The sequence below is a fragment of the Haliotis asinina genome, chromosome 14 (assembly GCF_037392515.1).
Source record: "Haliotis asinina isolate JCU_RB_2024 chromosome 14, JCU_Hal_asi_v2, whole genome shotgun sequence".
Lineage (NCBI taxonomy): Eukaryota > Metazoa > Mollusca > Gastropoda > Lepetellida > Haliotidae > Haliotis > Haliotis asinina.
This window is the reverse complement of record NC_090293.1, coordinates 23,517,472-23,544,518: the sequence shown is the minus strand read 5'-3', so window position 1 is coordinate 23,544,518 and position 27,047 is coordinate 23,517,472. Positions and strand designations below refer to the sequence as shown.

At 38.0% G+C, this 27,047-nt stretch overlaps 1 protein-coding gene across 2 annotated transcripts; it reads right to left on the bottom strand.

The window, feature by feature from the left end:
* Nucleotides 1-598: 598 nt before the first annotated feature.
* Nucleotides 599-22,270, bottom strand: LOC137260926 (CD82 antigen-like). 2 transcript variants are annotated; one of them, XM_067798482.1, is made up of 9 exons: nt 22,073-22,270; nt 8,688-8,762; nt 7,658-7,870; nt 6,672-6,746; nt 5,596-5,703; nt 5,144-5,206; nt 4,205-4,339; nt 3,570-3,653; nt 599-1,963 (listed from the first exon to the last, which is right to left on the bottom strand). In XM_067798482.1, exons 2-9 carry the CDS (start codon nt 8,751-8,753, stop codon nt 1,907-1,909), a joined length of 801 nt encoding a protein of 266 aa, XP_067654583.1. In that variant the 5' UTR covers nt 8,754-8,762; nt 22,073-22,270; the 3' UTR covers nt 599-1,906. The 2 variants fall into 2 exon arrangements, with proteins under 2 accessions (XP_067654583.1, XP_067654584.1); XM_067798483.1 differs by lacking the exon at nt 22,073-22,270 and adding an exon at nt 19,633-19,744.
* Between the last annotated feature and the right edge of the window lie 4,777 nt (nt 22,271-27,047).

Below are 27,047 nucleotides of genomic sequence, written 5' to 3'. Positions count from 1 at the left end.
TCTTCAGCAATCCATGCTTGCCATAAAAGGCGACTACGCTTGTCGTAACAGGCGACTAACAAGATCGGGTGGTCAGGCTCACTAACTTCGTTGACACATAAATACAGGTGTTATAGATGTTACAGCTATATGTTATATAGATGCTATAGATATATGTTATAGATGTTATAGATATATGTTATAGATGTTATAGGTATATATATGCCGTAGGGATTTTATATTTATACCAAGTACATAATAATTCATATATTTTTAAAATCACTACGACATATATATATACCTATAACATCTATAACATATATCTATACCATCTATATAACATATATCTACAACATCTCTATAACATATATCTATAACATCTATATAACATATATCTATAACATCTATAACACCTGTATATCTAAAACATCTAAGTCATCACTACGATATTTCCCACTGCGCAGATCTATGCTGCTGATGTTGATCACCGGGTTGTCTGGTCCAGACTCGATTATTTACAGACCATGCTGTCAACAGTGAGAGCATGGACACGATCGTGGACATGAAGTCCAATAATGATGTATACATGATACGTTATACAAGTCACAAGCACACCGTGTAAGAAACATATTTTATTTGTAAATATAAAAACACTATATACACGTGTGTTTTATAGACGTAAATGTTATATATAGGAAATAGAGCTCTAGAATATTCCCCGAAGCCGTGTTCAGCGTTTTGTGTCACGAAAGCATTTGCATAGTAAGGAAACGATACAACCAAGTTCTGCTTGGGAAATATTTCTGCGACTTCATTGAATTTGATCGAATTATGTTTGTCTTTGCATATGAATACAAGGTACCAGAAACCGAAGATTGGTGTTTTTGACAATATTAATCATTACAAAACTATTAATCTTAAAATCATTTTCAAAATAAATAAGATACAATTCACAAAGGTTTCAAAACCGTAATGAGCAAACCATCTTCATGCAATAAAGTCCACAAGATCTAATTTATGAGTATTTGCAGAATAGAAACGATAACGTAAAAATAAAATGTGCATAAAACACATAACATATATTTTGTTTAAATATTGTAACATTCATGTGATTCGGTCAAGGAAAAAATAGAATTTATCTTCAAATGTTTCTAAAAATAATTAATGTAGCATAATGTAAATAAAACAAGCAATAAAACACAAAACAATTCATACAAGTACATATACAAGTACACGTGTGAACATATTGTTCCGTTGGAAATGTGATAATAATGTGATGTTGCAAATGTTGATTATACGATAAGCTTAAGGTACCGTTAAAAATAAGTTACAGTTTTGAAATGAGTGGCTTTGTGAAATTACGAAAATATCGCCTACATAAACGAATTGTACATAAGAGTCTGTAGTTCAAGAAATGTCTGTTTTTGTGTAAATAAATACAATTGGATCTACAAATAGAATTGGCTGACGCTAATATATGAATTGTATTTTCGAAGAGAATAGGTTTACTAGATACAAAAAATATAATCAATAAAATTCTTGTGATGTCCCATATCAATTCTCACTGTCATTCAATAGTTTCGCATCATGGACATACCTGCAGTTAGCGCGGCGTGTGCATTCTCAAACATAAACAGGTGAAATTTATTCAACTATAGCTGTTCTTCTGAAATATAGTGGAGAGTTTCATAGTATTTCTACATCGTTCTGTGTCGTTTAAGTACCTCGTACTTCAACTGAAAACCTTCATTTCTTGTTCATGGTTGGAAACGTATTGAACATCCATCGAGATAATTGAAGACAGGACCAAGTTCAATGAAGTTCGTGGCCCGTCCCTCAGCTACCTCTTGGCGAGACGCAGTATGTTACATTGTGTGAGATGTTGTCGACACAAATATATTGTGTCTACGAAAGTGATTTGAAGAGATCAGACCTTTTCTTCTTCTCTTCTGCAGATACACGCAGCAATAATGATCCCAATTATCTGAAAAGAATAGTTATGAACAGAATGTTTATTACACACATCTTCTGGATATCGGTTTAAAACATGTATTGTGTAACCATTTGAAAGTTACAAATTTTGTGTAGTCAACCTAGGCTATTCAACGATAGTGACGCCACAATGCCGAACTTCCTAGTGTCACCTCGATGTTTAAAATTAACATTGTAACTCCATACAAGCAGTTCTTTACCAACAATACCAACCAAACGAAATATTATGTTTGTGGATAACTGAAATTCAATGCTGGTGTCCTGGGGATAGGTATTTGTTTCAACTCAGTATATTTAGTTGTTTATTTTCATCGATAAAGTAGTCGTATCAGAGTATCTCCCTTTTGTGTTGTTTACATATTGCATCGCCTGCTTGAGTTTTCCTCATGGATCGCACACTTTTGTGTAGAATAAATGGATCATAAAACGAGTGGGTGTTAAATATGAAAATATTCCAAACGAAATATTTTAAGACGTTTTGATTTATTCACCCGCTTTATAAATCAAAACGTTTACAAATATCTGGTTTGAATACTAAGTTCTTCCATATTCCACTCATTTTGAAATCCACTCATTTTGAAATCTCTATTTCTTTCATGCACAGCACTATTCACATGGGTGGTTTTGTATCAAAATGTAAATGCGTAATGTAGATAAATGAGACAAATCCCAGACAGTGAATGCCCATCTATGGTACAGGCCGCGTGAAAATGTGGTTTCGTCCTTCTGTTATTGCCTTCACCGTGCTTATTGTTTTGACTCCAACCACTGTACGACCAAAACGTGTAGAGGAGTCATGGAAACTTGAAATCGCTAAATTCCCCGTCACCCTAGATACGAAAGGTAATGACTAAGAAAGTTACGGACCTCGCTTGGGAAATGGCATGTCTCCATCTCAAGTACCATGGTATAAGACTCCCAGTTCTTCTCACTACCGTAATTGCTATCGCCAAATCCTTCTGATGTGATTGGAAGATTACTTTTGTTTCCTGTCAGAAACACGCACCTTGTGACATTCTCGGTAATCTAGAAAGATGCCACTCTCAGTAATGTTCTTATAGGGCTCGACATGGCAGCACTTGGAGGAATACCATTTTGTGTTTGGTCTGCGTCTAAAGGGGAGCATAATGTCTTAACCGGTAAACCTAACCTGACATACTGTGCCAGGAATCACCGGAACCCTCTTGCAATGTGTACTTACTTCTGAATGAGTGAGTGAGTTTAGTTTTATGCCGAACTCAGCAATGTTCCAACTACATGGCGGCGGTCTATAAATATTCGAGTCTGGACCTGACAATCCAGTGATCTACAACATGAGCGTCGATCTGCGCAAGTGGAAACCGATAATATGTGTCAACTAAGTCAGCGAGCCTGATCCCGTTGGTCGCCTCTTACGACAAACCTGGGCTACAAAAGGCCACTGTTCTAGCCCGGACCTCCATGGGTGAACTTCCGCATGATAAATTAATAAAGATTGTTGTGTAGATAATACATGCACTACAGGCACTATATATATATGTGTATGTGTGTGTGTGTGTGTGTGTGTGTGTGTGTGTGTGTGTGTGTGTGTGTGTGTGTGTGTGTGTGTGTGTACTTACCGTGATGGCAATGACGACTGCCTCAACAATGAGAAGCACAATGCCGTAATCATCCACCGTTTGCCTCAACAACTGGAAGCAGCCCTGTAATGATCATAGAGATGTTAGTATCGACACTCTAAACACATCGCTGTGCAGAGCAATATCAGTAAAATGTCCCAGAAAGATATTATCTTCGAATTCCACAACGATTCACCCAACTTAGGTCTCTAGCTTTTAAGACACCATTCATTGTTCTTGCGTTCTGAGAAATTAGTAAACGCTTGAGTGAGTGAGTGAGATGGGTTTTGCGCCGCCTTTAGCAATATCGAGGGTAAGAGATCCCTACTGTACATCTGAACTTGTACTATGTGAGTGAGTAGGTGAGTTTAGTTGCATTCCGCATTTAGCATTATTCCAACAATATGGGACATCAAGAACGACCTTCACACCTTGTATGACGAGGCGTGCATATGCACATTCGCTCATTTTGTTCTATCTGTAGTAAATGGTGGATGTGTTGTTTCGTTCACAGAGACCATGACACAAATCAACGTTGCCCACGGGAGTCAATGGATCGGTGACCGTGCTTTTTGCAGGGATGTACGTAGCATCAATCAAGTTTCTACCGAAAAGAATCTCTAAAGATGTCTTACCCTCACATGAAGATGATCACTTTTCTCCAGGCCCATTTTCCTTGAGTCTGCCATGCAGGCACCTCTGTTCACTGGCATTGGGTCATCCGGGTCTTTATCTCCTCCCAGCTTACAGCAGGTAACTGGTACCTTCTCCTGAAAAAAAACATGGGAACGAAACATATTACGTCTGTCGTATGTGCCCGTAGCTGATTTAACCGTGAAGGCTACTAACAGGACCAGGTAGATGATCGGTGATCGCACCCCAACAACGTGGATCCATGCGTCTTTTCCAGATTCGAATATTTACAGACCGCCTTCATATAGCAGGAATACTGCTGTATGCTGCATAAAACTAAAGTCACTCAGTGTATATATTTTCATAATTTGTTATATCATTATATATTTGAGAAAATAGAGTTATAAAACATATTGCCGTTACATAGACATGGCGACATTTTGATAATGTAAGGCATTATGGTTGTGACCAAAGGAGGCAGCATAAATTCTGTTAGCCTGTCCTATGATTGTCTTCCACAATTTACCAGAGCAGTAACTCCTGCACTGAATTCAAATGGAATGATTATGATTTATGTACAACATGTAAACATGATTCCTATTTACTCATACAATAAGAAGGGTCACCAACCTGTCCAAAAAATTCGTGAGGTACAAGCAAAGAGGTTATCCATAAGATTTGTTTTGTATTACCTTACTATTTGATATATCCCCAATACCAAGGGGTATATTTATATTTAAAAAATGGGGGAAATATTTTAATATTTTTGCAATGCTTTAATATTCAAGCCTTCACATGTTCCAAATCCAAACTCCATGTTTGATTTTGGTGCATCCACGCGTTGGTGTCTCATTGCTCAAACAGCATGGCACACGCGCTGTGTAAGAAAACCGAAAAACAAAAACCAAAAGCAGTAATTCAGCTTGCTCTCAACGACTTACGATAGAGTTATTCACGTAGACAGGGGCATAGTCACTGTAGTTGGAAACGGCACAGCATTCAAACTGTAAAGGACAAAAGTACGGACTGTAAATACAACTTTCAAACATCATACGGCGGTAAATGAGGAAGAGGTACGCGAGCGCGTTACGATGGAATAATTGGTCCAAAATTTGACTGATGTTATTCACGAGACATGAATTCAACCAGGAAGAAGGAAACAAATTAAAAGCTTATGTTACTCATTCACATTATGATTACTTGAACCTACTACTGGAACCTCAATCTTTGTTTGTGTAAGAAATGTGACAAACAGAATATGTCATTATCTGACAGACACTGTTCAACGTGACCTCTACACATCCAAATACCATTAACAAAGATTGATCTGTGATCCAAAGTCATATATCGTGCTGTAGCTGAAAATGCCCCTGACAACTCAGGATGATCTCACCGTTGCCTGAACGTAGTCCCAGGGTTGTGTGTACTTGGTTCTTCCAGGTCGGTACTCTTTGGCCAAGGTTTTCGCTATGAAGCTTTGGAATGCGTTTACGTCATCGACCTGAGATGAACGACGTTACCTATAAATCTTGGGTTAACATTTTTGCAGTTTATAGTCTAAACTGACACAAGCGGACACAGATGCATGGGACACATACATACATACATACGTACGTACGTACGTACGTACGTACGTACGTACGTACGTACGTACGTACGTACATACATGCAATGCATCCATCCGTCATTCTAACTACACACGTTGACACGTTCACATACATACATACATACATACATACATACATACATACATACATACATACATACATACATACATACATACATACATACATACATACATACATACATACATACATACATACATGCAATGCATCCATCCGTCATTCTAACTACACACGTTAACACGTTCACATACATACATACACACATACATACATACATACATGCATGCATACATACATACATACATACATACATACATACATACACACACATACATACATACAGACAGACAGGCATACATACATACATACATACACACACATACATACATACAGACAGACAGGCATACAGACATACATACATACATACATACATACATACATACATACACACACACACACAGACATACATACATACATACATACATACATACATACATACATACATACATACATACACACACATACATACATACAGACAGACAGGCATACATACATACATACATACACACACATACATACATACAGACAGACAGGCATACAGACATACATACATACATACATACATACATACATGCATACATACATACATACATACATACATACACACACACATACATACAGACAGACGGACAGACATACAGACATACATACAGACATACAGACATACATACAGACATACAGGCATATGTTAAAATATATCCATCATGTTAAGTAACCTAAAGCAGCTTTGCATTTGAATTAAATTGACACGCTGTCTCTAATGGAGGATGTTTGCAACACATACCCGTACAACGAACAAGATAGTCACAACAAAAGCTCCTATTTCTCCGATGACGATGATGACAGCAAAGATGATGTACTGAAACATAACACATATACCATTATCATCAGATGAGGGACATGGAAATTATCATCTCACCACGTCCAGCATGATCATCTTGCCACATGAGTGATAGGTTACTTGTTTGAGGTACCACTTTTAACATATCTCTCTTACAGCAGGTACGTGAGTATTATATACCCACACATTATTTCTAATATTCTTCTAAGTCGAAGTTTAATATTTTTATGATTGCCAGCGAGTGTACTCTAATTAAGAATCTTGCAACAAATATTGATCGCACAATGTCAGTGCGTTGAACACGAATTTGAACTTCAATTTCTGTAAGGCATTTAGAAGCTGTATGATGAAGAGGAACACTTTCTTTGATAAGACAGCTTCATTATTACAAACGAATTATTACGTGTTATTACAGACGTGATGTTGGGTGTAGATCTTAACACCGTTGTCACGCAAAGTGTTCTTCTTAAATAGCAGCATCTGATCGACTTGAAACATATCTATATATGTAGGTACACGTTGACGTTAACGTACATTAAGGAATATAGAACTGAATTAACTTGATATTTGACCAGAGACCATATAATAGATATATTATATGGGCTCTGATTTGACGCATCAAAACAGTCACCAGATCTGCTGATGTCTCATTAGTTAATTCCAAGTTAATACCACAGGGTGAACTATGAACTTGAATATGAATATATACGGACCAAGCTTTTGCTTGGCAACAACGCTATTTGTATACTTTTATGTATTGTACACTTGTATGATAATGCATAAGTTATTGCGTTATAACTTGTAACTCGTTTCAGATATTCTTTACGGTAGTCAAACACCATGTGCTATTATGACACATGTAACATTATTCTCTCTTTACTGAATATGTTAATGTGCAATATTTGCAGACAAAGCTCTTTTCTTCGTACCAATCCCAGCATGCACTTGTTCCTGGCAGCAGCTCCGACACATCCACAGAAACCGACCAGCAACACAAGAGCACCAAAGCCAATGATGATCCAGGCACTGTTGGCGACGTACACGGATGTATTCTCACCAAGTTCAACAAGGTCTAGCAGTTTGGCAGTTGATGGGTGAACCTTCAGGAAGATTCCGAACCCAACAGTCGCTAAACCGACAATCTGTAAAATGAAATGTTGGCAAGTAAGAGAGAAAACAGAGCTGTTGAGTACAACATTTCTGGAATATGACACCTGACCTAACAAGTATTATGTCGAGGATATCGCACCAGAAGATAAGAAACACCCGTTGTGGAGTTACAGACATAATCCTGCTGATAATATCAATCAAGTATTTCAACAAAAAATATTGTTGTTGACACTTCAGAACTTGATAGTGAGTGAGTGAGTTAATATTTAACGTCACATCGGCAATATCTCAGCATTATCGTGACGAAAACAATTCATATGAGAAAAATGAAAACATTTTGAAGAATGAAACCTGTCACGATAGACAGTAAACTACTAGGTTATCACAGATATGGGTATGAAGCTAGCATGGAACCGTAAAACATTCTAGTAATTAAAGTAGACAATGCAACATAAAACACGGGCTATAGATCGCCAACAACTGAAGGTAAATCACCATACTAAGGACCATAGGGACTTGCAGTACCTTTGCTACCCGCATGGACTCAGAACTTGATACGTTTTCGACACTGAGCTGAGCCAAAAACTCCAAGGCGTCATGCATAGTTTGGGACACGTGTTTTCGTGAAAATTACGCTTATTTTATCAAACAAACATCCTCAAGTAAATTGGAATGCCATTTACGTGAATGCTAGGTCAAAGGAGACGAATTCCATGAAGATACAGATTGTTCAATACATTGAGTACAACGTTTTGGTTTAAAACCTAAAACAGTTATCAACCAAGTAGCCATCAGTTTCCAATACACCAAATTTTGAATTTCGTTTAAAGAAAATATTTTTGAACTTACCGAAAATATGACATTGAAGAAGATGAACAAACAAGTGAAGGTCTTCCCACAACAGCCTAGCGCCATTTTGGTGAGCTGTAATCATGACAAAAATATACATAACACATCACTGTATCCTGAAAAGAATAATATAAAGTGTTTAAAAGCTTTAAAAGCCGACGAGCCGGGTTCAATTCCCCACATGGGTACAATGCGTGAACGCCATTTCAGTTGTCTCCCACTGCGATATTTCCTGGAATATTTACTAAAAGCGACGTAAAACCAAACTCACTGTCCCACTTTATAAAAGCATTTCTTATACTGTACGTGTAATATCCAACACATAAACGCGTAAAGGTCGTAGATATTGAAGTGCAGTAGTAATAGACTTGGAAAGAGTGACCTAGTTCGGCACATGAATGTTTCTTAAATGCAATGTTGTCGCCAGGTCAACCATTCAGTGTTAAGCTGATTGTCATTTAAATTTTAAATTTTATAGACATCCTCATTAACAAACAAACCAAAACATAATGTTCAGCGTTACTATACAAAGGTACATTTGTGGGATGAAGGCCTGATAGCGACGTGAGTCAGAAGGCAGTCTCTGTAAAGCAGGACGTACAGCTGATAGGGCACGGCCACCTCCGAACTGGGCGTGAATGTGCTGTAAAGGTTTTGTGCAGTCTTATGAGTTCATCTAAAGCCTATTTGGATCGGATGTGGCAAGCTGCACTCGGAATATCCCCCTTTATGCTGTTCCTGTATACCTTAAGAACCCATTAGTGTCACATCGAATATAATAGAGACAACGTGCTGGTGATTGTTTGTTCAAAAACAGCTTTTTCTTGACGAAATATGCGATAAATGTCACTCTTGTGCTCGCTCAAGCAGCTGGTTGCTGTAGCAACGCAATATGAGTATTGCTGGTTGGACCTAAGTACCACTTAAGAACATATAAAAGTACAGTCAAATTATCGCCTACGCCCATGACCTGAAATGCTTATTCAGCTAAAGTTCTTTGAATAGTCGTTTTGCAAGGTAAAAGTGTAGTGTATGCAACTGTTGTTTGAAATGTGTTGGTTTGTCCAAAGGCGACAAATCCGCACATGTAAGTATTATCTTTGAATTGGATAACATACAAAACCTGCAAATAGCTTTCCAAAATTTGACAAAAATACTACTTGCAAACCAGAGATGGCGTGACTCTTTACAGTCATGGCACCAATAGCGTATAACATATGCTTAATATGACAGTACAATTAGTCATTATATTAGGTAGCAGTAGGGGTAGCTTAGTAGTTAAAGCGCTCACTTGGCACTATGAAAATCCGGGTTTGATTTCACACATGAGCAAAACTTACATAGCCCGTTCCTTATATCACTGGAGTATAACCAAAAAGGCGTAAAACCATATTCACTCAGTCATTATTGTATAAGCTATTGTTGATGACAAACTACCACCATTATCTTCCTGGTTGGACGCTGTAGTCGTCTTGTACTGATCTTCCTAATAATATACATGATACCTTCGTATCATTATTTGCTACAGCCATTGTTGGCTTAGCAAGATTGCTAAGAAATCGTAGGCTGAACGACTGCAAAGGAATTCTGACTAAAACCAACTCGTGTCTTAACAGGTGTCAAATATATCAGCAAATACTCCATACAGCAATTGGAACAAAAGGTATGGCATCTGAAATATGTGACTGATTTCGCAATTCGACCTTCGAAAGACCTGTTATACCATCTGACACAAACGTAAAGAAATTCACATCTGGACATTCGAGACGCATCTTATCCTATCCGACACAGACGTAAATGATTTCACGATAGGACAATCGAAACACCTGTTACACCATCTGATAAAGACATAAATGATTTCACAATAGGACATTCGGAACACCTGTTACACCATCTGATACAGACGTAAATGATTTCACAATAGGACATTCGGAACACCTGTTACACCATCTGATACAGACGTAAATGATTTCACAATAGGACATTCGGAACACCTGTTATACCATCTGATACAGACGTAAATGATTTCACAATAGGACATTCGAACCACCTGTTACACCATCTGATAGAAATGTCAATGTTTTCACAATACGAATTTGAAACACGTACGTCTTACCAGTGAGTCCCCTTGACACTGAGACAGGGGTGAAACTTTAAAAGGGTTATATAAATGGTAAGAACATATATTGGTAATACCTGTGTATTATACTGACGAGTTGTTTGAACCAAAGACAACAGATGATCGTCTCAGACTCTCCAGAAACAATGAATTTACTGATGAAGAAGAGCGAAAGGATATTCTATATTCTATATTCCTCGTCGCAGTGTGTAAACACGATAAATAAATATTAAGTCACATGTACTCAGCATATGCACACACAAGACTTCCTGGGATGGATAGCTTGGCATTATGTGTACCTGAACGAAATTCTTTAACAGGAAATCATACAATTATGATCATATGTATATGATAGTTCTCCCTGCAGAGTATACAGGAGTTTCAAGGCATTAGAAGGCCAAACCAAGCCCAAACATGTCCTCAAAATTCGATATTCACTGATTTGTTTACCAGTTTTTCTGTATGTGTATTTGCGTATAAAGTTTCTTTTGTATAATGCGATTACAATAAACGAAAAGTCTGTGTTTGATTTACACTTGAGTTAAAGTTGTTTTTTATGGAAATTATGATTGGGAAATTGCAGTGCTAACAGATGATAAATCAGTGAACTGACGTATGATTTGACTAAACCCTTTGCTGTTGAAAGAGTCAAATGTACTGTTTCTTCTATGGCATAATCACGTTTATGAATCACTAAGTAGTGTTGACTAGTAGTGACTGTCACGATAACGGGTGGCATATCCAACCCCCATTCGGGACTCGTCAATAACACAAGCCACATCTTTTGTTCCCTGAAAACACACAGGAACACATGTGGCTAGTGGACATTCTTGACGGCATGAGAAATCATTTTTACGTCATGGATGTTTTAAATCTGGAAATGTATCCGATGTATGTACAACAAAACGTTTTGAAACTTTTCTATTGTATAACATAATCAATGAACTTCGATGTACAAATACTACGACGCTCGTTGTATATTCGCAGAAAGTGTTTCATCATAAATTGTGAACTGGAGCAATATTTGACGCGAAGTTGACATGCATTCTTTCAATTTTCCAAAGTGCTTTGTGAAAGGGGGTCTTGGTCAACTTCACAGACGTTGCAAGTCTGTTAACGACTCATATGAAATAACCGATGTATCCAAACATGTATCTATGTGTGAGCATAAATAATGTTTCAAACAAAGCCCTGAACGTTAAAATGTATAATATGTATTATATAGATCACCGACTCTCGCCCCCAAGGTAATATACAATGTATACCACATTTTCTGTATGATATCAACATCTACAATGCATAAATGTACACACGAACAGTAGTCCATATTGATTCCATGGCGACTGTTTGCTATACATGCTTGGTATATTCAAACACAGCACAAAACACCTTTATCTAAATATAAAACGACGGTCTGTTTCATAGGACACCATATGCCCGCAAGGCACAGATCTGTTCAGTCTTTACCTTTTGTAAATATTGAACTGGTGTGATCCATATGTAAATAGGTCACCAGCACGTTCGGCTAACGCAGGTCATCGTCTTTAGGTACAGTAACATGAGTTCAATGTTACCACTACACTGTATAAACCCGAACTGATATACTGTATGAATAATACACAAAAACACACTAAGAGTGAAATGAAAGTGGTATGAAATGGAAAGTAGTAGTTATTAAAATGATAATTTATTGTTATGATATAATACATGATCATAAAGTAAAATGAATCCGTCATATTGATGGGATATCTGAGTGTGAGAGTGAGTGAGTTAGTATTTATAGTCACTTTGGCAATATATCAGGCACATCGCGACCAAACGAAGCTATAGACAAAAAATAATTTAAAAGTAGTTCATAAAACAAAAAATGAAAAAATGTTGCCAACGATAGGCAGTAACACAAGTAGAATATCACAGATAGCAATGTAAGTGTCGAAAATAAATCTAAAGTAAGTTAACCATAGAAGACAATATTAAAATATGATATAAGGGCAGGCTATTGATCGCCAACAACAGAAGGTAAATCACCATACTAATGACGATGGGAAATCTGTTTATCGACAACATGAAGTGAGCTGAACATTGAAGTACAATTACAATACATTACAAGCACTTGGTGAAGTTTCCCTCATTCTTGTGAATGGTATAACTTGCTCATTAATTTTTATCGGTATGATTTGATAACAGATATATTACAAATGGCCCTAAGGGTAATAAAGTGCAAAACAAGCCTTTATGAATACTTGATGGTCTGATATTGTGGAGGAGTATTCTGACCAAAACACCTGTACACAGAGGACTCATGTTATAACCGACAACGCCCTTGCGTTACTGATGTTACACACCCATATATAATGAGTACATATTGTGTGACGGAACACGCCCGTGCCTCCCCCGCTTACGTACAATAATGGTGTCCGCGAACACATATCAAATTCAAGTAAACAACGTTTGTATCTATATAGAGTATTGAATGTATCATTCAGTTGGGATGTTCCGGCTTAAAGTTGACAACGACGACTTTTATTGCTTTGAAACCATCCACAACCATTGGCACGGCTGGCATTCTGTTGACTAAAGATCACTATCGAGGCATCTCCAGTGCCTCTTTAAATATATGAATGTGGATTTGATTTTCTTGGAGAGTACAAACTATAGTTCCTTCTAAGCACAACAAAGTTAACTATCATTTTACTATCTCATCCTACCGGGTAACCATTCGCCGGTGGGTAAAGATAAATTTATTCTTAAGCGTAGTAACTGAGGAGACACAACGTCTGTAAAGAACAGGCTTCACAGTTGTCTAATTCAGTTCAAATTCACATGAAGGCTGCCATGTATTTTGCAGAACATCTGGTCTCCAGGACGGTCTTTGTCATCCGTTTACACTGGACTAATCATAACTCCACACATCCTGGGTATCTTGTATCCTCGAACCCATTGTGCTGTAAGTACTTTTCTCTTTTTATGTATCCAATCAAGGTCGGGACTACACTTTAGCTATGGCGTAAAGTATGAGTTGGCTCAAGTAAATAATATTATTGTTTTGCCTTTATAAACACTACTCAAATGGTGGCGCGGGAATAAAAGAAAACGCCCTTCTTCGTCTCACGTTTCTGTTCTATAAAGATGGTGCATGTATCCGGATAAACCCACAAGTTATTTTGGTATCCACGTCGTCGCTTTCACTTGGACATGATCATGGGTCATTCCTAGATTCTACTCAACGGGAAAGGTGAAGGTATAATACACCTGTATCGGGGATAAAAATACGAATAACAGAAAATAATTAATGAATATGGCATCACCAATCGTCTCCTTTCAATCATTGAAGAGCTGAGTACTGAATAGGGTGTATCCTAGGTATATATGGGCCTGTCTGTTAAATAAATAAACATCGACCACAGGAAAATGTACGTGAACTCACATTGACACTGACTCTCGAATTCAGTCACGTCACTCCCTTGGGATGAAAGGAAGAATAGCAGATATTGCGCAATGTGTTAGTGGTTTCTTTACGGTGTGTAAACATTCAGCTTGTTGACTCAATACTTGCTACTTGACGTGGACCTAATAGTAGTTCCTGATGCAAATTCCAGTATCCATGTCTCTCGTTTGATCTGACTTAACACCACAGTATCATACAATAATGCTGTTACATGCAAACTATCTACTTCATACTTTATTTACTATGTAGTAAATATCATCAAGATAATATTTCAATAGTTACTGAATTCTGAAAATGATTAGAAACATTATGATATAACATTGTATTCAGCTTGGTTTGACATGGGCTAAAACAAACTTCAGAATAGTTGTGCTTTCACTGGAATATGCTTAAAATAACTTCAGTTTTGAATATATACCTGTAAAACCTTACAAACATGCTCATAGACGTGACGTAATGTTGGCAGAGCTTGGAATAAAGTTTCTAACGAGGTTAGCCGAAATATCAAAGCCATACTCTACAATATGGAGAGGATGCATCTTGTTTGGTCTGATTAACGATTAATATGAGAAATATCCAACAGATATATCCTGATGTAAGTGTGAGTGAGTGAATATAGTTTTGAGCCGCACTCAGCAATATTCCAGCTATATGGCGGTGGTCTGTAAATAATCGAGTCTGGACCAGACAATACAGTAATTAACAGCATGGGCATCGATCTGCGCAATTGGGAACCGATGACACGTGTCAACCAAGTTAGCGAGTCTGACCACCCGATCCCGTTCGTCGCCTTTCACGACAAGCATAGTCGCCTTTTATTGCATGCGTGGGTTGCTGAAGACCTCGTCTACCCCGGAACTTCAGGGGACTGGTGTAAGTTTTCTTATCACTTCACGAGTGAGTTTAGTGTCTGGCAATAGTCAATCAATTTCACGGCCTGGACACAAGAAATGCACTTGTGTGGGGAATCGAACCCGACTTCACGACGTGACGAGCAAACGCTTTAACCCCTAGACTACCCCACCACCCGTTTATGAAATATCATCTTTATATGACAGTGATTTATAAACAGAACCATACGTTATGTTCGGAATGGCGTGATCTGCTTTAGTAGATATTTCATGTGAATATCAAATATACAGAAACGATTAGGCTGCTCTGAAATATACAAATATTTCACGCTTTGACGCATCTGCTTGTCAATTACTAGACAAGAATGCGACTAAATAAGTGCCTCAAAATCAGTCAAGTGGGCCTGCAGACTTTATACAATGATATGTGTAACATTAGCTTCTGTGTATTGACTTCCACAACAAATCAACTAATCCCTCATGGATCATTGTGGGATTACACTCATCTGAAGAAACACGTCACGGATGTGACCCGTCAGTGACATAACTACATTTGAATCTGGACATGAACTGAACTGATCTGATTGCACCACATCAACCTCCCAACCATTGTTTGTGGGAGCTACGCCAGAATCAATGATCGAAAATCGATCACGTATTCGGCTTAAGGATATTGTTATCGATATTTGACGTGCAGCACTTGGACGACGGTCTTCAGGATACCCAGTCAAGCCTTGCGACTATTTCCTTATACACCCGAGGGACATTAGCGTTTTTTTTATTTATATCGCAGAGGATATTTTAAAAACGAAAATGTATCAACATATTTAGGTTAATATTGGCACACCCGGGTGAATCAAGACACATTGTACGGATTGCATGGCGAAAGGATCAACACACACTTCCTGGTTGATATTTCCAATGAAGAATGCAAATAAACTCATCTATTATTACAGATGTTTGGTTGCTGTAGTTCAACACATATTATTCACTGTTTATATTTCTCATAAAGAATACAAATTAACTCATGAAAGGGCGGATGGAATTTTGTCTGCGTGCCCATCTCGTATACGATGATATGGCAAATGAAATGTATACAATTTACCCAATAAGGTTACGTGAAAAGATAATCAACGATATGTGACAGATCAACACATGTATTTACTGGTAGATGATCGAAGAATTGTATTCCTGGTAAAATCAGTCTGCTGCAAAATTTTAACTGACATCCTCCATATGCACATGAATAGTGTTTGGTGTGATTACTTACCTCGAAAGATTAGCTTATAATGCCGTGAAAATATCTGTTTGTCTGTGTGTCTGTCTGACTGAAAGACGAGCCTCCTTTTAGACAAATATGTGTCTGGGAATGGTCTTGGTTAACGACGTACTGCTTGTTGAACTAGGTCGCGTTAACGCTGTAATAACGTGGATGTGTGATAAATGGAGAACGAACATAATGATAAGGTAGAAAGTGACAACACAAGCTATTTCTGACCTGATCCCTGTAATGATACAGCCAGTTGTGGAAAAACATCATGACACAATTACGTCCGGAATTTAATTGTTCCAGTACTTTATTCCTCGTTGGTTTCGGAACCGTTGATAATGTATCTTAAGTATAAGGTTATCTTTTATAATGATAACTTAGATGATGCTGCGTGATGTTTGTTCGACACGGTTACCTGACGAAATGTGTCTCAACACATCACTTATCTCTGCTCATGCTTTTGGAATGTTGTATATAATAGGCGGTCGTTGAGTACAACGGCCAAAGTAGCGATACTATATGACGTATTTTAACTTCTATCCTCGGACATTTTTTTCCAATTTGTCGAATTACGAGTGTCCGGTACTCATAATACTCACGCGGTTCGCAACATCTTCTGTCTTCAATGATTTTAGTCATCCATTCAAGTAATTGTCACCACTATTTGTCTCTTACACGTAAATAGGAATGTGAAAAGAAGTTATTTCGTGGCGTTGGTCAACATACACGTACACACGCTGTAGTGCGTGTATAGACAAAGTCATGTTTCACAGGGACACTTAAATACGCTCGAACTTGCTTTAAGGTGGCACACATCCGGACTGAAGAAATGATCCAGTTTAGACAGCGTGCCAGATTGTAGAGATGATGCTAAATGTACAAGACACGGAAGGGGCTGAGATTTTATGCCGCTGTTGACAACTTGTCGGAATGGACAGCTGCCGGTTTTGGCAACTCCCACTGAATATACATAGAGAAATTAATAAACACATTTATGCATACATAGAAACACCTTGATGTATTCATGTACATAGATAGACGAATCATTGCGTCCACAGACACCTCATGCTGTTGATCACTGGATACTCTGGACCAGACTCGATTATTTAGAGCTCGCCGCCATATAGCGGGAGTATTGCTGAGTGCGCCGTAAATCTACACTCACTCACATTGAGTACACATTGAGACGCTTTAATGTATAAATAGACAGTCGAATAAATATATACATCGACACATTAATGTATATATTGAGACGCCTTAATGTATACTTAGATATTCGAATTAATGTATACATCTACACATTAATGTATACACTGAGACGCCTTAATGTACACTTAGATATTCGAATTGATGTATGCAGAGACACATTAATGAATACATTGAGACACCTGAATGTATACTTAGATAACGTAGACATGTGTAAACACACACATGTTTACAAATATTGGCAGGTTAATCTATACGCGGAAACATTTATGTATACCTAAGTAAACTGACACATTGATGTACACACACACACGCACGCACGCACGCACGCACACACACACACACACGCGCATATTTATGTAATGAATTTATAGATACATGAATGCATACACACTTGTACACATACAGTGTGGAATAATTTGGACATATCCGTGTCAACATACCTGATAGTATAAGGAAGTACAGCATAAATCCTAACGAAAACACTCTATTGTTTATTGTGCTCAATAATCATGCCTCGTGGGTATAGATTTATCCTCGTGAGGGTTTTACTACAATCATTCCAGTTCACCGATACTGTGATTGAATTGAATGCGTCAGTACAGTACGTGCTCAGTCTGCTCTACTCATATGAGTGATTATCACTATTGTGTTCCGGGATTAATTGACATGCCATGCGAGGAACTTCTCGTTGTCCTAATCATGATTTCTCCCAAGATTAAATCAGAATCTAGTGCTTGTGAGGCTTAGGCAGGGTTGATCCGTCACAATGCAGGTATGTCAGAGCTGTTTGGGCAGCCAGATGTTTGATCAACCATAACACATGTATGTCTCAGTTGTTTGATCAGTCATATCACATGTATATTCCAGCCGTTTGATCGGACTTAATTCCTGTATGTCCCACCGGATAGATCAGTGAATTATATATATCCTACCAGCTGGATCTGCCATTATACATATATATCACAGCCATTATACACATATACCGCAGGCAGCTGTTGGATCATACATTATACATGCACTTTGAAGCTGTGTATTCAGCTATTATACATGTATGTCGCAGCTGTTAGGTGAGCTATTAACATGTATGTCCCATCAGCTGGATCAGCCATTATACCTGCATGTTAGAACTCTTGGATCAGTCATTACACACGTACGTCACACCTGTTGGATCAGCCATTACACATTTATGTGGCAACTGTTTGATCAGCCATTATACATGCACGTCTCAAACCTTGTATCAGCCATTATACATGCACGTCTCAAACCTTGTATCAGCCATTATATATGCACGTTGCAGCTGTTGGATCTGCTATTATATATGTATGTCGCAACTGTGGGATCAGTATTGGTATCTGTGTAAAAGCACGACATTATATTTAAGCTAAGAGTATGTACCTATGTATCTACGTAAAGGTACATGCATATGGACACATACGCAAACGCACGCACACACACGTACCTTATCACAAACGAGGACCAAAATCTGTAATGAGGCATATATCACATATTTATCTAACATTTAGTTAGCTAGTTATACGTCTGTCTGTCTGTCTGTCTGTCTGTCTGTCTGTCTGTCTGTCTGTGTATACAGTTCTGGGGTCAAGATCTAGAATTCATTCAGACGGTATGGTCACAGTAGTTTTGGACATTACAACATGTATGTATGTTTGAAATCAGGGAAGACAGCCTGATTATATGTCCACTTGTCTGTGTGGAATATGTACACCATACTACCTGATCAAATTATACATGTACAGTGATAACAACCGCACCAAAGCTTTGCCGTAGTGTCAGAATGAAGACTGGATTAAGAGCATACATGATACGTAAAACAAGGAGAGTAGGAGTAGAAAATCACACATGCTCGATCATCTCACAAAACGTCGATTCCCCTTACGAAGGGGCAAGGAAAACCCAGAAACTTTCTACATACGATATAAAGAAGTTGGCAGCCACAATATATTTGTCTTACACTCGAAAACCATCTTCTATATGCCTCTCTGTAATCAGTAGACCAATTAAAACTACAATGACAGAGAGAATCTTACCTAGGCCTTTAGGTAAACTATCCTGGTTATAGCGTGTACAGAGGATCCGCTCACAGCCCAGTAGGATAGCTCAGCTGCTTTCCACCCTATCTACATCCAGCAGTTGGGAGGCGGAGCATCACATCCGTCAAACCGGTTATATCGGTCGACTGGTCATGCAAGACGGGTAGAGAAAGTGTCATGAATACATGGCCTCTCTGCTGCATATGTCACGCTCTATTTTGGAGATATGACTGCAGTTTATTCACACTGCCAGGTTTCTTCTGTATTTATGGTTCTGGCAATGAGTAAAATATCTGAGCAGGAAAATGAGGAATGTATGTGTCTGTGTGTGTCTGCATGCATGTATATATGCATGTATGTGTGTGTAATGTGGTATGTATGTATGTATGTATGTATGTATGTATGTATGTATGTATGTATGTATGTATGTATGTGTAATGTGGAAATGTGGTATGTATGTATGTATGTATGTATGTATGTATGTACGTACGTACGTACGTACGTACGTACGTATGTTTGTATGTATGGATGGATGGATGTGAACATGTTAATGTGTGTAGATACATGTATGTACAAAACATCTCCACTACCTTTTTGTTTACCATTACATTCGGATCACTCATTGTGCCTATTGATTTAGTTAACGCTAATTACAATTGCATGTTCGTTTTTTTCTGTTTTTTGTTTGTTTGTTATTTTATAAGGGTGAATGGAAATGCTTTGTACCGACTAACAAAATGTTAGCATACTCCATTCTACACACTATGAATGAACACTAATTGGTGAATGCATCAGTACGAGAGAGCACATGTCAGTACAGGAGAATATATTACTGTACAAAACTGATACACTGATTGCCATACACAAGCTGGAGACAACATCTTTTATGTATAAATATATTAATACCTGAAAACACATGAAAGTCACGAGATGCATAAGTATAGAGGTGTTTAAAAGGCATTTAGAAGTTGAACGAGCATGAATACATGAAATGTCTTACGGACAACCTTTTGCTTAAGCTGAGGTTTGCCCCTTCATTCACCCAATGCATACGAGACAATGCATACGAGACAATTATGATTCCAAATTGACATTGCAGCAAGCGAAATCTTTAACCACTGGGCTGCAGCCGTAAAAGTAGCAGTGGTAGGGGTAAGGGTAGCCCGATTCAGGCCCGAATGTGGAGTGATCACGTGTTAATGCACCACTGTCAGCCAGTGACCATAATAGATGTTCAAGGCAACAGAAAGAGAGACTAACTCATCATTTATAGCAAAGGTTCCATATGAAAGGACAAACTGCTAAAATTCCACAGTGTGTGCAAGACCTATTACAGAACAGGTTTTGGTATAACGGGGAGATTACCACATCCCCTGTTTACACGTGAACATGCTGCAGCCTGCTTTAAACGAGACTCACAAACCAAGAACAAACTGACACATTAAGCTAAAGACGGTGTATGGATCACTGCGGGATTGTGACAAACGGAATAACAGGGCAGAGTTGGGCGTGTAAGGGTTTGCCAGTGAAGTCATGCTCTGATTCTGCCGGCATTTCCAGTCGGGTAGGTCACGTCTCGAGTATAATGGGTCGTACATTCAACCGGTTTGGTCACAACGTCGACCATGTATAACACGGGTGGATTCTAGGATTTGAATGGGATTCTGTGGGTGTGTTCTACCAAAGCTCGGGCCGATCCTCTTGCTGCTGTTGAAGGACGTAACAAGCTTAAGGGATGGGGTTCACAGATACTGTATGTATATGTAAGACACTAGTACATGGACGTTCTCTCCCATCGTCTTACGTCGTCCATTTATACTAAAGTCGTCTCACTATCTGTATGATAAATAAATATATAAACAAACAAATAAATAAATGAATGAATGAATGAATGAATAAACAAACGAATGAATGAATAAATAAAGAAATAAAATAAAATAAAATAAATAAAGTGAGTAAATGAACGGCTGCATAACAATAAATATATGAGCCTGACATTAAATCAAGCGTTGACCATAATACCTGAATGACTGCCAACCTTATCTGTGTAGTCAGTGCACATTGCAATCTGATCAGTGAAACACATTTTATGAACAGCTGTTTATGGAACGTAATATGGCCGGACGTGTCGTTTATAACCACTATGGTCAATTTATGGATGGGACACCTGACGGGCGGTCGTACAACATTGTTATGATATAAGAAACTATGTAAACACTTCCATAGCATTCGGGCAATCAGTGTCGCCTTCAGCAATTCGAATGTATCAACCCCGAATGGATTGCGCATACTCTCGATGTGTTATATTCTAATATAGAACACACAAGATAACAAACTTTCCGTGTTCCGGAAGTTCGAGGAAGCCAACTGAAACATTAAACAGGAGTCAAAAGTTTCTTATAAATACGAAAGGCTACTAAATCAAATAATTTCTTACCCGGTGTTCCTTCGCTGGGTTGTGTTGACAAGGAGCTGTAGGCTAGTGGGGAACGTCGTGCAGCTTGGATCGATACAAGACGTATATATTATTCATGCAAGAATTATCAGCCAGAGTGGTGTTGACAGGGAACGCCTTACTCGGTTAAGCCAAGGTAAACCCACGTTTCGCTGAGAACCGGTTGCACAATACTTTTTTGTGGCATGTTAGAGTTAGCTCCCTTTAATAATTGTTCCTCTCGGTGTACTGTGGCATGACTGGTTTACACACATCTGATGGAGTAATGACTGGGTTACCGCGATTGCTGATGTGAATCAGCAATAATTATAACATGCATTACAAACGTCTGACCCTTTTAGCTATGACTGAAGTTAACGGGGAATCAGTGGGCTCACATGCTTTTGTATGAATGTAAGTATAGAAGTACGTAGACACATTTGTATAACACCAGAGTTGTAAACATATAAATAGGCCTACTGTTATACAGCTAGTGCCGGAGTGTAAACCTGTGGTATTTTCACATCAAGTAGTTTAGATTAATGCCCCTTGAGCTACTGGCATGTCTCTAAACGTTGATTCTATTATGACTTCAGTAAATAGAATTGGCTTGTAATTGGCTAATCAAAGTCATTCGGAGGTATATAATCAAATTATATACCTCTGATTTTACAACACCGTGTGATTTTTGTAAATCTTAATAGCGAGGCTATGGTAGAATGGGGATAAAGGTACTGTGTTGGAAAATCAGAGGCATTTAACGATATTATAACAGCTCTAAATCTTTCATTTAAAATCAAATTTAGAGCTACTTTAATTTCGTTACATACGTCTTAGTTAGGTTCCAATACAGTATGTTTATCTCAACCTGGTACGGATCTTCAGATCTTCTTGCTTGTAGAATTTGATTAACGGGATTGGGTGGTCAGATTTGCTGAAAAGTTTGACACATGTTATCGTATCTCAGCTGCGTTGATCGATGCTCATGCCGTTGATCACTGGATTGTCTGATCAAGACTCGATGACCCACAGATGACCGTCACATGGCTGGAATATTACTGAGAGCGGCGTTTAACATCAAACAAACAGTATCGCAGTCACTCTCTTATCTGACCCCGGCCCTTTACAAGTATCATCGTGCACCTTTAATGGTGGTGAAAAGTTATTATATTCTTTGATCATAATTGTACAATCGAGTCTGTTTTTAGCAGAGGTTTCTTATAGATGCCGATGATTGTTTTTGGTTCTTATTTACTACTATCCAAAAGAGGAATGTCTTCATTTTCCCACCTCACCGTGGTACTTGTTGTATCTTAATTAAGTTCTGCGTTATTTGGTGACCGCGCTTTGGTCTGCCCTAACAGATTTTCGAGTTTCCACGATGAAGGATAGGCAAGCTAGACTGGATGAGTTACCTCCCTTGATAAGGTGTACGATTACGTTTGCTTCGAACACTTATGGTCTTTTATTCTGACATCTCTCCTGTAGTTCCTGCAAGGAATTTAGATGTTGGACAAACATGAATGTAGGACATGTTTTTGATTGATAACATCTTCCTATTAGTATTTATACGATGTTTCAGAGCTACATCTTGTGAAGGAAGCAAGAAATAGCTCTGAAACGTCGTATAAAGAATAACAAGTTGTTATCCATAGAAAAACGTGTCATATATAAAGCATCTCTCCCAGTCACCAGTGTTTTCTATCTGATTTCAAACTGAACATATGTGTGACGTCTTGAGAGTGTACCCCGTCCGTGCATGTTGCAAACACTATAATCCCCCTTTGAAATGTTATACAGCTAATTTGATTATATTTCCATGCAAACCACAACTGTCTTTAATAAATAATTTCGACACTCAAGACAAGGTCTGTTGGGCTATTTCGTGGTATTCGGGGTCAGTAAATCAGATCAGAGACATCTGGTATGATATTAATAATTTGGAACATTACAAACTTTTGGTGGTGATTGGTGTATTTTCCGGACGCTTCACAGTGACAAATAAGGTAATATCAGGTGTCTTTTGCTAATGTGCATGCACGCGCCTGTGTGTCTGTCTGTCCGTGCGTGCATAAATGTGTATGTCTGTATGTAAGTAAGTATATCTATGCACATCTGTGAGCGTGAGTGCACATCTATGTGTATATGCACGTGCATGTGTGTGTGCGTGTGCGTGTGCGTGTGCGTGTGCGTGATAAATATACATTGCGTGCATTGAATATGGCAGTGACCTTGATTTATTTTGTAGAACAACCTGTCAAAAATAGAACGCTATTTTATACTAATGAAAGATCACCATTTTAATTCAAGACACTCGCATTGAACAGATCATATATCTGGATACAATACCGCTTTGGATGAGTGAGTGAGTGAGTTAAAGTTTAAACTCACTTGGGCAATACTTCAGCCATATAGTCACTAAAATGGTAAATACGTTTGAATTATATTTGATAAAATTTGGACAATACAATACGAAAACAGACTATAGATCGCCAGCAACTGAAGGTAGATCACCACACTAGGGACCATGGAGCTTTAGATGAAGAACCGAGGATATCTCCATGACAGGTGTTCTCTCAGCTACCTTCCATCCAGTCTAGATGAATTAGTGAATGTGAGTGAGTTCATATTGAACGTCACATCGGCAATAATTAAGCCGACAAAACGAGATTGTACTGTGTACACATATAAATATGTGTGTACTTGCTAGGAAACCTGTCAGATAAAGGACAGTTAAACGACTCGAAGATCAAAAGCCGATTTGAGTTCAGTGTAAAATGCTAAAACATTTCAAAACAATACAATATACAATCGATCTATCTATAGATCTATATCAGCAACTGAAGATAGATTACCATAATATGGACAATAGGGACTTACAGGACATTTGCTTCTTCAATGGACCCTAGCTGGATCTACATGAATTGAGCATAGTATCTTGGTCCAATCTGACTTGACCTGAAGCGATTTGGATTCACTTCTTTTCCTCCTCGATCCCTTCAAGTCACCAAGGAAATGCATGATGTTTAAGTGATTGGGTGATTGAGTGAGTGATTGAGTGAGTGTGTGAGTGTGTGTGTTCATATTTAAGGTCACTTCGCCAGTATTTCAGTCATATCGTGACGAGAACCTTCTACACTGAAATGGAATGTATCAGTATTATGAAAACCTGTTAACAAAGGACAACAATTATATCAAAGTTAGCATTAAAGCTAGCGTGAAAAGTTAAAACTAACGTTATGATATGGACAATACAGTATAAAACGTATTCTCGATCTCCAACAACTAAACCTAGATCACCATATTAGGGACCGTGGGCACTTACAGCACCTTTGCTACCTGTATGGACCTTAGTTGGATTTACACCATCCCTTTAGCCGCTGGCGAGTATACGGAATGCTAGCTAAAATCGAAATACCAAAAATACTTTGTGTATAAAGCCTGTTAAGTTTACATTGACTTGAAAGCTTTGGGACTTACCTAAACTCTCAGGGGGACAATAATTTTACAATACTTCAACCCCCCTTTGAGGGTACAGCCACTAACAATTCTTTTTACTAATCTATGCTACCAGTCAATAAAAATCCATCTATCTACAGAACAATGAAATCAATTTCCTTTAAAAAAAATAAATAAAAAAAATAAAACAAGAAACGAAACAAAACAAAAAAGAACAAAAACAAAAACAAAAACAAAAACAAAAGCAAAAACAAAGCTCAACAATAATTAAATGAGCACTAACTGTGTCATAAAGATCCGTATCTGTTTACAGTAAAATACTTGTCCCTTAGACTTTATCTTGTATGACCAATACTACATTCTCGCAAAATAACCTCTTCAAATCTGGACTGACAACCCAAGTAGAGTTTTATTTCATGTAGACTAAGTTTATTTATACCTGTTTGGGTGCCCCGCTTCTTTTGCATCAGATCGCGGGTGTAAGCTCTAATGCTAGCTTTGTAGTCAGAATAGGGAATAAGGAGTGATGTCACAGATTTGTTGAGTGCTGCCTTGGTAGCAAGATCGACCACTGTATTCCCAAGAATGCCAAGGTGGCTGGGTAACCATCACAAGACGATGTCGTATTAGCCAGTAGCAAGATCATTATACAATTCAATAATTTCTATTAGTGAGTTCAATATTTTCTATTAAAAGTGGATTATTTTTTAGTTTTTATCCGCCTGAAGGAAAGAAAGAGAGTCTGAATAGATTATATATTGTTTATGTTTAGGGTGTCTTTGAATATATCTAAAAGCCGGTAATATGGCGTTTGCTTCAGCTCTGAAATTAGAGCTGTTATCTGGTAATCTAGAAGATATTGTTCTGGATCCAATAACCGTGACACAAACCACTGTGCCACCGTCCTTGGACCCATCTGTAAATAAGGACTGATAATTGCTCTATTTATATTTTATTTCATTATATATCTGTTTATATTGTAATTCATTAGCTTCTGTCTTTTAGAACGTATTTTCCAGCTCTTGCAACAGCAAGAAATGGCTTAATTCAAAACAATTACACACAGCATGATGTTTATTAACAAGAGCGTTTTGAACAAACGCACTAGGTGATTCACAGCACTTTTTTACGGAAACCACCCTCTATATTAGTTATAAGGTTATTGTTTTTTCCAGGTACCAAACAAGTGGATTATTTATCACTCATTCCATGGTTTTGCAAACACAGCTAGAGCTAGTTAGTTAAAGTGGTCTGTAATTGGACAGATCCGTGATCACGTCCAGGTTTGGGTATTTATCACTACTATAGCGTCCAAATATCAGCAAAATTTCCCTGAAGTCCAAATATATACAAAAGCTTCTCTAGACAGAACTCCGGTAAGTGCTTTAGGAGTTGATAATGTATGTTGTCAGATCCTGTAGCAGTATCATGAGCTTGATCAAGAGCAGTATGGAGAATTTGTTTTGCACGGTTAAAATTGAAAACACTTAAAATACAACAGAAACACACAGAATACAAG